Raw genomic sequence first — 14687 nt, 5'->3', positions numbered from 1 at the left:
GCTTGCAGCTTTATCAAGAATTATTATTTTTTTGCAACTTTGCCAAAAATGAATTCTTTTTCAAATTCTGCGATTAATCTCAACGTATTCTCATATACTGAAAGTTAACTTTTTGATGAATCCTTCGTCTGTTATGCTAACCACTGCGTGGAGAAATTTTTGGGTCGTATCTACGAAAACTTCCTGTCAATGGCTGAATTTCCAAAAACAAAGTTATGAAAATATCACAAAATATTATTCAAATGTTGCTCTTTGATATACCCAAAGTTGTGCTAAATTAACTCATTTATTTTATGAGAAAAAAATTAGTGAAAATAAGAATTTTCCGGCAGTGAAAACCCACGTAACCTCTTAAGAAACAGAAAACTGATATTTTTTTCTTATTGAAAAATTCTTATATAATAAAATCTATTAAGTTTTCATTGCAACCTTCATTTATTTTCTTTCAATTTATTAAAAATGTTGATATCTTTGTTCTAAGAATTCTTGAGCTCAAAGCTTTCTGTAATATCCTCTTTTTTATTGCAGTTTTTTTTAAATGAATAATATATTTTGTTGATAAAAAATATTAAGAAAGTGAAAACCATAATGCCTTCAAGCATATTTTTCAAAAACTGCCTTATATTTACAATTTTGTGTTTATTTTCCAGTCAATTGCCAACTCCTTCAATAATATCTAAGCAAGCACACTTTCACGATTTCAATAAATTTACTCGAAGAATGTCAGTAAAATGCTTAAATTTCTTCGTAGTTTCACGGACATATAAGAAAGTCTATTTTTATATGTATATATATGTATGTATCTACATATGTATTTTTATAAATAGAGAGAGGCTATGCACACATACACATTTGAATGTGTATATACTATAGATATTTACTTAAGCGAATATGGCAAGCCTTGTACCTTGTAAACTGTGCTCAATTGAATAATATCCTGTCATTTGGTTGTCTGATCCGTTGTTTTATCATGGCGAACAATCTAAATGCCTCAACGCATCATACAGACATGCAAGCAAACATGCATACGTGCATATGTATTTATAAGCTTTGGATCCTACCGGAGCGTATAAACGGCCATTGGCGCAGTGTGGACACGCTACACACACATACACATATGCGCTTACAATGCATACAATCGTGGCACAATGCACAAAGGCACAGTTGGTCAAATATATCAGTAAACATAACGGTCAACTAGTGGGAAAAATACGTTACAGTGTACAAAAAAGACGTGGCAGCATGTTATAATATATACATATGTTATAATATATAAAAGTATGTATGTATGTATGTATATATGCATAAGTAAATAGTGAGTAAAGCCAGCGCAAGCCAGGAATAATAACTGTATATTGTGAAAGTACTGCTGAGTTACATTTGGATGATATTTACGTGTTATAATAAAGGTTGATCTCTCGTTATTCATTAGTTTTATTAAAATATTATTTCATATTTTGAACGATTAAGAATTTCTGAGCCAAAAACACCAAGTTTTGGTTACTAAAAAACTGAACTAAAAAAATAAGTAGTGTTGAGAGTGTTTTAACTAGTTTCGGACTAGTTTTGTTAGGACTAGTCCTTAATAAGATTGTTTCGGTCTAGTTTCGTTAGGACGTCCTTAATTAAACTTTTTTAATGTTCTTATGACCGTTTATGGAAACCATTATAACATATGTATATTTTTAGCTGGTTTCAAAGTAACTAGTTATGAACTATCTTTTCGAAATCCTTTCGATAATCATTCGATAGATTATTCAAATATTAATATTGTTAACTACTTTTTAAATACATATGTATATAATTTTTAATTACTTTCAAAGCAACTAGTTGCGGAGTGCTTTCGTTAGAACTAGTATTTTATATTATTTAATTTTTTGTATTCTAATGAAAATTTAGTTCCTTAAATATATATTCCTCAACTGGTTTTAAAGTAACTAGTTATGAACTAGTTTGGAAAAAACTAGTAACCCGATATAATATTCGGATTTTAAACGAAATTTTCCTATTAAGATTTCTTTTAATTCGAATCAAAAGTTATTTACATTATTTTGTATTCTTTAACTGGTTTTGAAGTAGCTAGTTATTAACTAGTTTCGGAAAAACACTAGTTTTCCATTTGGTTATTAGGATTTTAAGCCAGATTTTTCAAACTCTTACTCTTTGCAACTTATTTTACGCTGACTGGTTGTGAACTACTTTCAAAATAACTACCTTTAAGGTAACTGGTTAAGTACGACTTTCCAAGGGACTGCTAATTCGATAGATTACTCAATTTTGTATGTAATTGTATGTATTCTGATTTCCAATATAGTTATTAAAAAAATTAAATCTTATCTCAAAGTAACTAGTTAGTAACTACTTCCCAACAACTCGTTCTGCGATAGAATATTTGAATTTTAAAATATTTTATATCCTAACTTCCAGTTTTTTATTGTCCTAAATATTTTCTTGCAAATTTCTGTTAACTGGTGTCAAAAGGATGTCAAGCTCACTAGTTACTTACTTCTTTCAAAATAACTACTTTCAACCTAACTGGTTTATAACTACTTTCAAAGGAACTAGTAATTCGTTCAATTACTAAAATTTATAAAACAACATAAAATATACTTTCAATTTAGTTACTGAAATAAATATTTTAAACTGTACGCAATGTAACTAGTTGTGGACCACTTTCGAAAAAACTAGTGCATCAACTACTCCTTGTTTTTTCCTTGATTTGTAAACTAGCTTCGGTTAATTTTTCAACAAAGGTAATTTTAGCTGACTTTAAAAAATTTTGTGAAAACTGTTAGCAAGTATAAAAACATCTTGCCAATTTTCCTACAGGGTGTAATCGGTATGAGTAACAGCGTTGTAAAATAAACAAGCTCTGCGCGGATATGCACGATTTTACGCTGGAGTATAAATAAATCCTGCAGCGGTCATAAAATAAAAGGACGCGAATGTGCATACACACATACATCTGCATACATATGTGCTGCATAAAAAATAAGCGCAAGCAATATAAATACATGCACACACATCACGCTCTTTACATGCTGGTGCACGCCAGCGGAAGCTATTGCTGATTTTTGCCGATTTTATTGGCATTTTACGGCGGCCGCTGTAATTTCCCTTTTGTTTCTGCCGCCGCCATGCTTTTGTACGCCGCTTTGAGCGCACAGCGCCTGGGTATATGCAACAATTGCGGCAATTTTACGCGCAATGTTATCTGCTGCCTTAGTTTTTTCCCTTTTTTTGCTTTTATTTGCGTGAAATACTACAGTTAGTAGCGTGTTTTGTGTGCGAAATTTTAAATGTGGTAATTTTTAAATAAATAAACATTTTTTCGCGCCCTCGCTTTACGCCTCAGTACGCTTGCCACACAGCAGCGCAGTGCGAGAGCGTGTTATAAATGTTTGCCGGATATGCGCGCTTTCATTATGAACACACACACGCTCATTTATGGCTTATTCATACACTCATTTATTTATGCATTTAATTCATTCAATTACACATTTCAGGCAATTGGCTGAGCATGGAATTGTAAAATGAATTAGCCACCGGCTGCGCATTTTGGCATTTTTTTTTCGAAGCTCAAGCGCTTAACGCTTGCGAAATGGCACTTTTTTCAGCGCTTAATCAGGGGATTTATTTGCATTTAAATGGGCTCACACGCACACATACATATATATACAATTCCATTTATGCATTTCACACATACACACACCAACAAACATTTTGTAATATAAATGTAAAGCAAGCGCGCAAAACGCTTTGTCGTTGTTCTGCGTTCGCTTGTATTTTCGTGAAAATTGCTTGTCCATTTGTTGGGCCGCATCTAACAGCATATGAATTATTCATTTCACCATTGAGGCAATTATCATTTACATATCTGAATGCTAAATTTCATGCGCCGTGAAAGGTAGTCGGCCCTCATGTGCGCTCTCGCTCTCTCTCTCTCTCCACACTGTACCACGCTTCAATGCTTGCTATCCGAACCTAACATTCATAGGTGCTCGTCAGTCATAGGCACACATATACACACATGCTTTCTTTCGATTTGTTTGGGTTTTCGTTATTTTTTGCTTGAGCGCCTAAATGTATGCTTCACTCAAGGGCATACCGAAAGGCTGCCTTTAAAACTAACGAAATTATTGTGCCGGCCCCAACAATTTTGGCAGATTTTATGCTATTTTATGCACATGCATGTACATATTTAGCTTTTATTATTTATAACTTAGCCTAAGCATAAAGTTTGCTCAATTTCTCTCTCTTACATTTTCTTCCATATTTTACACATATCAAGCGCACAGCCATGTAGCTGCAGTTCATATCGTTGACCGCCTAGCCTGCAGTCAAAAAGGCATAAATTCTATTTGCCCACGTTTGCCCGAGTCCTGCATATTGATTACAATTTCATGCGAGCGCCAGCACAGCTAGGTAAGAAATCGATATTAGTATGGACTTCAATTTCTTGTTGCTTTCTGGGAAAATCGTCGTGTATTTTGGCAAGCAGTTGGTTGCCAAATTTTTGTTTACTTCCGTTGTTGTTTTTAACTTTGACTTTCCTTATTGAGTTGCATTTATTACAGTCGCTGCCTGTTAACCCAAATTCTCAGTGGCGGCCATGCTCTCAGTATATTACAGGAATTGGATTTAAGGTGAACAGGTAGTACATTTTTAGTCATTAAAGGTGATATGTTTCAGTGAATGGTTGGTGCTACGATTCGTAATATAAATATGAGAATTTTTTGCTACTGCTGTGATGATAATGGTAGTCTATCTTATCAGAAAAGCCTTAATAGACTGTGAAATATATTCTTTATTTTAATATGGGTAAAGTAAACTCCCAATAACGTGGTAAACTTGTCCATGTATTTTAAACGTTGGCATGAAATTACCCTCCCTAACTTCATTACCACCAAACGAAGTCATAGCGAAACAACCATTGTATTTTCTTATATTTTTTTTAAAGTGACAGACGACTGATGCTCGCCTGTAAGCAGCGCTTTGTCTGCGGAGGCTCACCTATATCTATTAGTTTTACATGGCTCTAGCTACAACACATACCTGGTGCGTCTTTCACCCACTTTTTAGCCTTACAAAAATTGCAAATGCCATTCATTCGACCAATGAATAAAAGGGAATGGTCCAAATAATTACAATCCTGTCTATAGTTAAACGCTGATTTGAAAGCAATCGCCCCTTGTCTATTCTGCATCATTCTCTACGCGATTTGCACTCTCGTCGACCGTCTCATTTCGTCTTAGCTGAATTTGCCGTCTATTTGATGAAGATCTAAATAATTGAGATTTTGCTTTTGGCATCTCTGAAAGCTTTTATTGTAAAAACCGTATATTTATTATTAACCAAATTAGTTTCGCTTAAATCTAATCTTTACCTTTTGATTTAAAGACAATAAATTTCCAATTTTACTCTACCCTTTGCAGAATACGATCATAAATACAATAAAGTTAGAAGAAACCAGAAAGTATTTCGCAGACACACATGAAAACCACATTACATCTTAATATTTGATTTTATTGGTTTTTGGATGTTCCTTACGGAGAGCGTTCTGTTTTTATTTTCAATGTGCTTTGTTACAAAAAAGTACATAGACAATAAGACAAGCAATTCAAGCAACGGTGCGTTGCTGCAAAACAAGTAACTGTAAAACAGAGTAAATATAGTTGACACTGTATTTATGTACATATCTACATACATGCATACATACGGCAATTTACGCGAGCATTTGATTTTGCTGTTTAGCGTTATTTCACTTGTTCTGCGATCATTTATATATGCAAACTTTTTTGCTTTGTACTTTACTTCATTACGTTATGCTGGAAAAGATGTGCAGAGATGGAAGAGAGAGAGAGTGCGTGCCGCAAACGATAAAGGGCACACGCACACACACAAAGCGCGCTTCGCTGTAGACTGCGTTTGGTGAACGAAAAACCTTATGCTTGCAATATTTTTGGTTTTTCAAAAACTTCAACCCGAAAGAAAAAGGATTTGATTTCGGAAAATTAAAAAAAAAAGTATGCCACTCGCGAGCCTAGAGCAAATGCTTTATTTAAAAAAAAATTTATAAAAATCGCTTCAGAACTTTAGGAGATTAGCCGTTACAAACATTTTTCATATAAGCGATTTTATATAATTAGTATAGATTAACTACATTTTTGAGTTGTAACCAATTGGCATTACAGAAAATATAATATAAACATGTATTATGAAATGTTTTGTGAACTCAAAATTTTGTACTCCCAAAGAAATAGATAGTAGATAGTACGTATTGTAGACTAAAGCACCACAACCTATGATGGTATCATTAGAAAACTTTAAAAAACAGTAGTCACTTAAATGAGAGTAGGTCGTCGATTTTACACTCTTATATGTTTGGAGATATTATTCATACATATTTAGAGAGACATTATAAGTAAATAAATGAAACAAATGCGGTTGTGTACTCATTATAAGAAGGCTAGAAGAAGATGCTGGCCACTTTCAGTTATTATTGGTTCAATGTTACATCTTATGCAAGATTTCTTGTCAATTAAGTCAAGTAGTTAAGTATTTAATACTATTTTAAACATTTAAGAAAAAGGAGAAACGATTATTATCAATATATGTATATTTATAGGAAATACCTTTAATGCAGTAATCTCTTTACTAATATAAGTTTGTAATATACATACATAGTGCAATAATTCAGCTAGTTCGAGAAATATATTATATTTGAAATTAGTTTCAACGAAGTAATGATCAAAAGTGCCCCGGACTCAACCAGAAACTGGTACTGGTAAAAAAATATTGCAGAAATATTTATAGGGATTCTATTACAAACAAAAGCCACTTAGTCGCATTCATTTGGGGTCGTAAATTCATAGGAAAGTTGCCTCATGTGAGAGATGTAATGGAGAATCTAAACATCTCTTATGCAACCACTCGACACATTTCGGTCAATGCGAAACCAGTACCGAAAGATCTGAATATGTTGCATAAACTACATCGGGCGGAGGTCACAAAAGAAATGCATAAAACATGTGAAAATCTAATTTCTAATAATGGTTTCTGGGATTTAAAAATATGTAGAGTATTACTTGTATCCTAATTTTCGACAAAAAAGTGGACTTCTCTGAAACAAAATGCGGACTCCACAGCATATTGGCGAGAACTTTTATCAAAAATATCGATCAATGAGTCGGCATCTTTGTTTCTAAAATGAAGAAAATTGGGAGAAAATTTGTCCTATACTTCATGTAATTAATGTCAGGATATTCAAACATTGCGTTGACTTTACATTGGTGACCTTAATAAAACTCAGAGAGGCAAACAGTTACTTAAGACTCATATAAATATTATAATTATTTCTTATAACTATTTCTTGCATGAAATAATTTTTCGATTTTTTACTTGTTTTATGGGTTTTAGGTCTAAAAGCAATAGCATTTTAGGACAGTGAAGAAACTATTTTTGAAAGTGCTAAAAAAGTGAAAAAATTGGACATATAGTTGTTTAAAAAACCTTCGGAAAAGAAACAAAAATTTAATGAAAAAAATTAACAGGCAATGTGAGTTTAAGAAGAAGAAGGAGACGTCGGCGTGGTTTGATTGTTAATGATTAAAATTGTTTAGCTCGATTTCTGGCAAAACTAGGAGTCCTATAAAAAAAGTAATATGTCAGAATTGTTGGTAATAAAAGGATGTAACACCTTTGTATGAAGGCATTTTTCTCGTAACCTCAAAAATTTTTACGAAATTTTGAGTAGATTTTCCTTCTCATGTAGAATCAAGTAGAAATATTTTTTTTCTCCTTGAAAATTGTTGAAAATTCAGGTTTTTTTAATACTAAGTCGAAATAAAAAAAAAAACCAAAAATTCTAACGTCAGAATATCACATTTATCAGAAAAGTTAGAAATCCTTCTGTTCGTTAAAATGTCTACTTTTTGTTTGCTTAAAAAAATATATGGCACTACTCTGGAAACGGCTGTTCCAACATTCTTAATCTTCCGGTACCAGATACTTGATTTCGCATACAAAATGTAATGGATCTACTTGATTGAATAGTGTCGAATGCACTTTATGTACTTCAGAGAGACAAGCGCATACTAAACATTAAAGATTATTTTAATGTGACATTTGGCAGAGATGTTTCTTGACTATCACAGCAATCTATAAGAAAAAAAATATTGCAACAAATGGGTTTTCTCGCGAAATTAGTATTAAGAAGTCTTACTATACATATATAAATTTTTTCAGAATATACAAAAGACCTGCTTTTTTTAGAGCTGCCGCCACGAAATATCAAATATGTAAAATAAAAAATCAGCTTTGAATCGTTTAGTGTACTTTTACTTGTGAAAACTTGCTTTCCAGCTTGTCTACTGATGTTAACCTTAACTTAAAATGCCACGCTTAATTTTTGTCTACAAAGCTCCTATATATTTCAGCATATATGTAAATGCGCTACCTGACCTACTGAACCAACATTTATTAGACTAGACCATAAATACTCCGCACTTAAACAAAGCTTTACTTGAAAAAAATGCATGAAAGGCAGTACCGTTAAAAGCAAAAGTTCCGTTCTGTTCATTGGTCACGTACTAAACATTAAACACAATCATATTACGTGTCCATTGCCGCCTGTTTTGAGGCAATGTTATCAACGTGTGCATGGCAAGGACCTTACTAAAGCGCCAATAGGATCCTAACTCGGTACGAAGGTGTGTAAATGTATACATATAGCGGTAATCTACATAGTATTATGCCGTTCTACTTAAGTAGATAGCGGCACATTTAAAGTTGGAGACACACAAATACACACACACACACGAGCATTCGCCACACTTTATCACACGCTTATCGCCTCAAACAAGCGTCCGGAAAAGTTGGACTTTTTACATTTATATGGCTTACATTTGCACAGAGCTCGCCTATAACAATGCCGTTATTTATGTGCTGTGTTGTAACAACTTCAAACTAATAAATTTATTGCACTTCAACGCAAGCACAAAAAGTTTAAATGAGCTTTGTGTTGTTGGTGATGGTTTGTGTACATTTTTTGGTATTTTTTTCTTTCTTTCTTGTTGTTTATATGTTTTTGTTTTGGGTTTTAGCTACATTTTCGTTGCTGTTTGTTTGGCAACTTGAATTTGTGTATATTTTTTGCTGCTTTTTATTTTTTTTTATACGGTTAAAATTTTTTTTTTTTTTTTTATATTTTGTTTTGAGATTCTTTTTTTTACTTTTGTTTATTGTCTTTGTTTGAGGTTTTTTCCTATACTTTTTACTGTCTTTTGTTTTCGTTTTATATACGTTTTTTTTTAATATTTTTTTTTTTTGTGTTTTTTTTTTTTAATCTTATTTTGTTTTTTATTCTTTCTTCTGGCTTACCTTGTGCATGCGACCATTTGAGCAGAAAAAATATAACGAAGACAAATCGTATATCCATGTGTTGACTGGCGTTGGTGCGCCGCGTCGTCCAAAACTTGCCACTGCTTAGCAGGTGGTTGAAGAGGCCAAGCAGCAGCATTTTATTTGCAGGGATGTCAATTTTTGTATTTTTTATTTATTACTTTTGCTGCACCTAACACTGTTTGTCGCTCAAATTTAGTTTTAAATTAATTTTATTGTGTTTGTTTCGTTGTTTTTTGTTGCGAACTTTGCAACAAACATTTTGCAATACTTAAATTTGTGGATTTTTGATATATTTATATATTTATAAATATCTAGTTATGTTGTTTATGCATGAAAATACCATTATGGTGACATATTTAATTATTTTTCCATAAACTATGGAAATCTGGCTTGTATTTAAGTCAAAATAATTTTTAAAATTGGTGTATGTATAAATAATTTTGTTTGAAAATTTAGTTTAGCGCACATTTTCTTTAAAGTTAAAGCACTTTATAGACATTTTTTACAAATTTTGTATTTTTATTAAGTTTACGTATAATTTTTTTGAAGATATTAAATTTTACGTATTTTTGCATTTCGTCATAAAATTATACCACACACGCTAAGCCACCAAGAACTGTTTATTTTACGGTTTTACTGTTTTTGGATAGTATTTAATACCCAAATCAATTTTTATTAAGGAAATTTTGAGTTAGTTTCACACATAATCTAGAGTATGCAGCAATAAAATTGTATTAAACAAATTTTTTTTAACAATTTCAACAAAATTAATTTTCAAATTACACCAATTTTCCAAAAACTTCGAAAAAATTCACTCAACAAACCACTTTCAGCAAGAAAAGCCACAAATATCCAAAAAACATAGCCTACTTCAAGGCGCTACACTTTCAGTCAAGCGTTACATTGAGCACCGTTAGCATACACAAGTGTTTCAAGTACCACTAATGCACACGGACACACACATACACACAAACAAATAGCGCTCGCCCGACAAATTCGTTTGCGTCCACAGTTCAATTCAATTAGACAGTTTTAACGCCTGCCAACTACGTCGCCGATAATTACAACAAAAATTAATTGTCGCACTTAACCCAAAATGGATTTGTGTAAGTTAGCACCCAAGCGAAGCCAGACAGCGGCTAACGAGCCTTGAGCGGAGCAGCAGCGTCTGCAACAACGACGAATCAAAGCAATTAGCGAGTAACGGCGTCAATGATAAACAAATGTTGGCGGCGGCGTGACGGCGTGACGCAGCAAACGACTGCAATATTAATGCGTTGACGAAGCAGCGCAAGCAACGCGACCGGAACAAGCGCTTAACCGCAACAGCAGGATGTTGGAGGCGGCTTAAATTGCGGCTGTTGTTGGGTTAAGTGCCTAAATGTAGGCAACGCAAAAGTCACAACGCGCACACACGCAGGAATTTAAGTCACTGGCAATTTAAAAGTGCTGCAACGCTTGAAAATTCGCACAGCACTGTCTTTGAACGGCCAGTTAGCCGCTTACACGGCGAGCGCTGCCGGCTAGAGAATAATTTAAAGCACACACACTCAACTACCGTTAGTTGCAGCACTGTATTTACAACTTTAAGTTAAAATCAAAAACGTTTTTCGTCACAATTTCAATAATTTCAACACTTTGCCGAGCAAAACTGTTCATTACACACTCTGTATTGGCTTATCATCAACAGTTTGCGTGAAAAAAATTCCAACATTTACGACGTCGAACAACCGTAGTTGCGGCCTTTGCGCACGATAACCAAAGCTCAACTGAATTTCGTGTCCTGGCAGGAAGTACACAGTTGCTGGAGCGCACAAGTTGCGTTGTTTTTGTTGTTTCTTTGCTTTGCTTCGTTTCAACAGGAAGTTTGAAGTTATTTACACACGCCACCACACGCACACACCTTCGCACATACACACACACCAATAAACGCCTATGAATGAATTACAAAGTGTGGTGAATTGCTGTTTACGAAGCGCTCATATAGTGGCACTCGTTGCTGCTCGTCTAGCAGCTACGACGGCCGTGCTGTATTCGTGGCATGTGCAAAAATATTCGGTATAGCGCTGGACTCCGAAAGAGCGAATTCCTGTGGGCGCAAAATTACTGCACTCTCCTTTCGGAGTGCCATCGCAGGTGTGTAGCGAGGAATTTTCAGCTTCAACCGGGAATCGCACGACCAAAGTGTACGAGTACTTGTGTTCGGCCGAAGCGACGGAGAGTTGCACAGCGAGTTACCGGCGGCGAGAATTTTTGCACAAACAGCTGATTGTTTGCTCGACTAAAAGGTAGATTTTGTTATGATACGAGTTGTGGGTGGTTTTGGAGCAAAGGCAGCACATATTTAATATGGAATTATGAGCGGCAAATTTAAAGGCCTTAAAGTTGGGGATAATTTAATTTATAAAAATTGCAAATTAGAAAAAAAAACTTATTATTCGAGTATAGAAAACTGAAAATATGAGAAAAAAAGAAAATGAGAAATATGAGATTAGTTTACAAAGAAATTATAACCGTTACTCATATATGTATATCGAAAAAATAATAACCAAACTTCCAAAAAATTTGAAAAAAATCATTCAACAAACCGCTTACATCAAGAAAAATCACACGCCTCCCAAAAACATAGCCTACTTTGAGGTGCTACAATTTCAATTATGCGTTACAATGAGTACCGTTACCGAAAAATGATTCTATTATTTTTCTATAAACCTATTCTAGATAGGAAGGTCTCATTGAAGTCAAGTATAGAGTAGAGAGCAAGGAAGGCATCAGTCGCTTTATTTATTGTTGTATGGAAGCAAATGGGAAAAGGTAGGGTTTCTTAACAAAAGTGGTGTTCTGGCTCTATGAGACTGTAGTTAAACCAATAATCTTTTACGGGTTCGCTGTCTGGTAGGGGAGCTTGGAAAAACTACTCTGGCTAAGTAGCAGGAGCATCTTTAATCGACATCTGTGGTGCACTTAGGACAACACCAACTGTGGCACTCAAATCCAACTGTGGCACCTTACAATCTAGACCAGTGCATCGCGGAACTGTCCCCTGGCGCTACCTCCTTTGCTCACACAGCTGAGAGGGATTTTCGAGATTCTCCAGACCATTGTAGTATCTTACAAGCGGAGGTTGCTGTCATCAAGGCACCGAGATGTACCAGCCTGCTTCAGAGATGTGTACATTTACTCTTATAGTCGAGTGACTATACAGGCTTTGAGCTCGCTGATTATGCCATCAAAACTTGACAAGGAATGCATGACCTCATCAGCAAGAAGACAAAACCCGGTTTCTTTGAGAAGCATTTTAATGGGAACATTATAGCATACAGCTGCCCTACAAATCGGGCGATCAAAATCAAGTCCTTGTATGAGAAAACTTTTAAGTTGTGAAGGGGATTACACCTTCCCTAAACCATCGAATTTTTAAGTACACCAAAACTCGAAAGAGACTAATTGTTGTGAAATTATAACTCACTCACTCAAAATTTCGAAGCAAACCTCCTTGATCTGTCACACTTTTTTCAGACTCCTTAAAGTTAAAGAAATCGCTGCTTTCATTCATTCATTACATTAATATAAGCCACGGCATACTAATTTTCGTAAGAAATTCATCAAGCATACGCTTAGTAAATTCATAACTGTACAGTCGATAAACTCTCAACGCATAAAATGTAATTTTTCTCTCCCTGCCACATAAGTAAATACCTGAATTAATAAATTGCACTGAAACTCATCCATCTTCATCAACATCATCATCATCAACAACAACAATAACGACAGCAACCAAGGAAAACAAGAGTAATAGTTGGAGTCTTTGTGTATACTCGCTGAACTCAAATAAAATCGTTCGGCTAGAAATATTTTCATTCCTGTATGCAACTTTATCACAACTCCATTTACAACTTCACTCACTTAAGCGAAATTAACGAATTCAAGTGGCTTTCCCAAATACTTTCGGTATTTGCTTTGGAACGTGTGGGCATATTCATGGCAGCGACGAAGAAGACAGACATTTCGTGAGTGTGCTTGCTTCGCTATTTTCTTGTTTATGCCCGTGAACCGGCGAAAATGGTGAGTCGGCGCAGTAAACAGGAGTGCGAATGGGAGTTGAGAGAGAGCAGTTCGCATGCAGGTATTTCGCTCGTTGTGGCAACTCGCTGAATACTAGTAAATACAGTTCGTTTCAATTTTCGGTTTGTTGCTGGTAACGAGTGGTGATAACAGTGTGATGGAAAAGTATTTAGACGTTTGTAGAGTAACTGTAGAGTAATTATAATCAAAAATTTTTACACTTTTCTTAATTTTTGAAAGTTACGTTAGATGGCTGATCCCGAAATCGCACTTGGACTCCTCCTAGTGGTCAATATATATTTGCACAGGTTCGGTGGGATGTCTTAAATCAAGAACTCCCAAGTGTTTGAGCTTTGATCTCACAAATGCGGCTCAATCAAGAAGGAAATATTGAGAAGTACCCTCCGGAAAGATTACCAACCTTAAGGAGTTACATAGGTTTCACAGTTTCAAAAAATCAAAAACTTTTTTTATCTTATTAAATTCTATAACATCTCTAGAATATTGTCTTATATTTACAAGTTGATCCGAGTAATAGCTTCGGAGATACTTTTGCGCTCGAAGCTAGCTAAGCTCAGTGTGCCGTCTTTCAAATCGTTTTTCTCGGAACTGTATTGTCTGTCAAAAATTCGATCTACAAGCTTTCTTTTCTTTCGCCCAAGCTCTAAGTTAAAGTTTTAACTAAAACACGTATTTTTTCATTTTAGGCGATTCTATAAGGAGTTATTCTGTCAACGCCTCTTTTTTCCGACGGGTCACCAGAAAGGACGTCGCACGGTTTTTTTTAATTTCACAATTTCTTGTATAATTATGTAAGTTTGTAACAATAAAAAGTTTTACAAAAATTAATAATTTTTATATGAAATTATTTAAAAAAAAAACTGCTTTTTATCCGACGAAACCCATGTAATCCCTTAAAACTAATTAAATTTTCTAAATTTTTTTGTAAATAGAAGTATTCAATATTAAAAATTGTAAAAAAAATTGTCTTGAAAGAATCTATAAAATTTCTCGAACAAAAATTTTAAATATTAGAAAGTTTTGTTCGAGAAACATTGTAGATTCTTCCAAGAAAATTTTTCTTTAAATTTAGAATTTTACAAAATATTTTTGAAATTTATTTTGCAATTTTCAGGGCAACTGCAATTAACAACAACAGATTATCAATAGGTGTGCGACTTAGCTAGATTTTCAGTTTGCGCCTATGTGTAGATTAC

At 34.2% G+C, this 14687-nt stretch overlaps 1 protein-coding gene across 1 annotated transcript in view; it reads right to left on the bottom strand.

Annotated features, from left to right (window-relative positions):
* LOC105232826 (roundabout homolog 2) overlaps positions 1–11205 on the bottom strand; it is a 167343-nt gene extending 156138 nt beyond the window's left edge. The window contains exon 1 of the mRNA XM_049446780.1: positions 9382–11205. Within this exon, the coding sequence (XP_049302737.1) occupies positions 9382–9520 (139 nt within the window). The 5' untranslated portion in view covers positions 9521–11205. The remainder of the gene's footprint in view (positions 1–9381) is intronic.
* Between the last annotated feature and the right edge of the window lie 3482 nt (positions 11206–14687).

This window comes from Bactrocera dorsalis, chromosome 1 (assembly GCF_023373825.1).
Source record: "Bactrocera dorsalis isolate Fly_Bdor chromosome 1, ASM2337382v1, whole genome shotgun sequence".
NCBI lineage: Eukaryota > Metazoa > Arthropoda > Insecta > Diptera > Tephritidae > Bactrocera > Bactrocera dorsalis.
The sequence above is the reverse complement of the archived record's forward strand: the minus strand, read 5'-3'. Positions and strand labels throughout refer to the sequence as shown.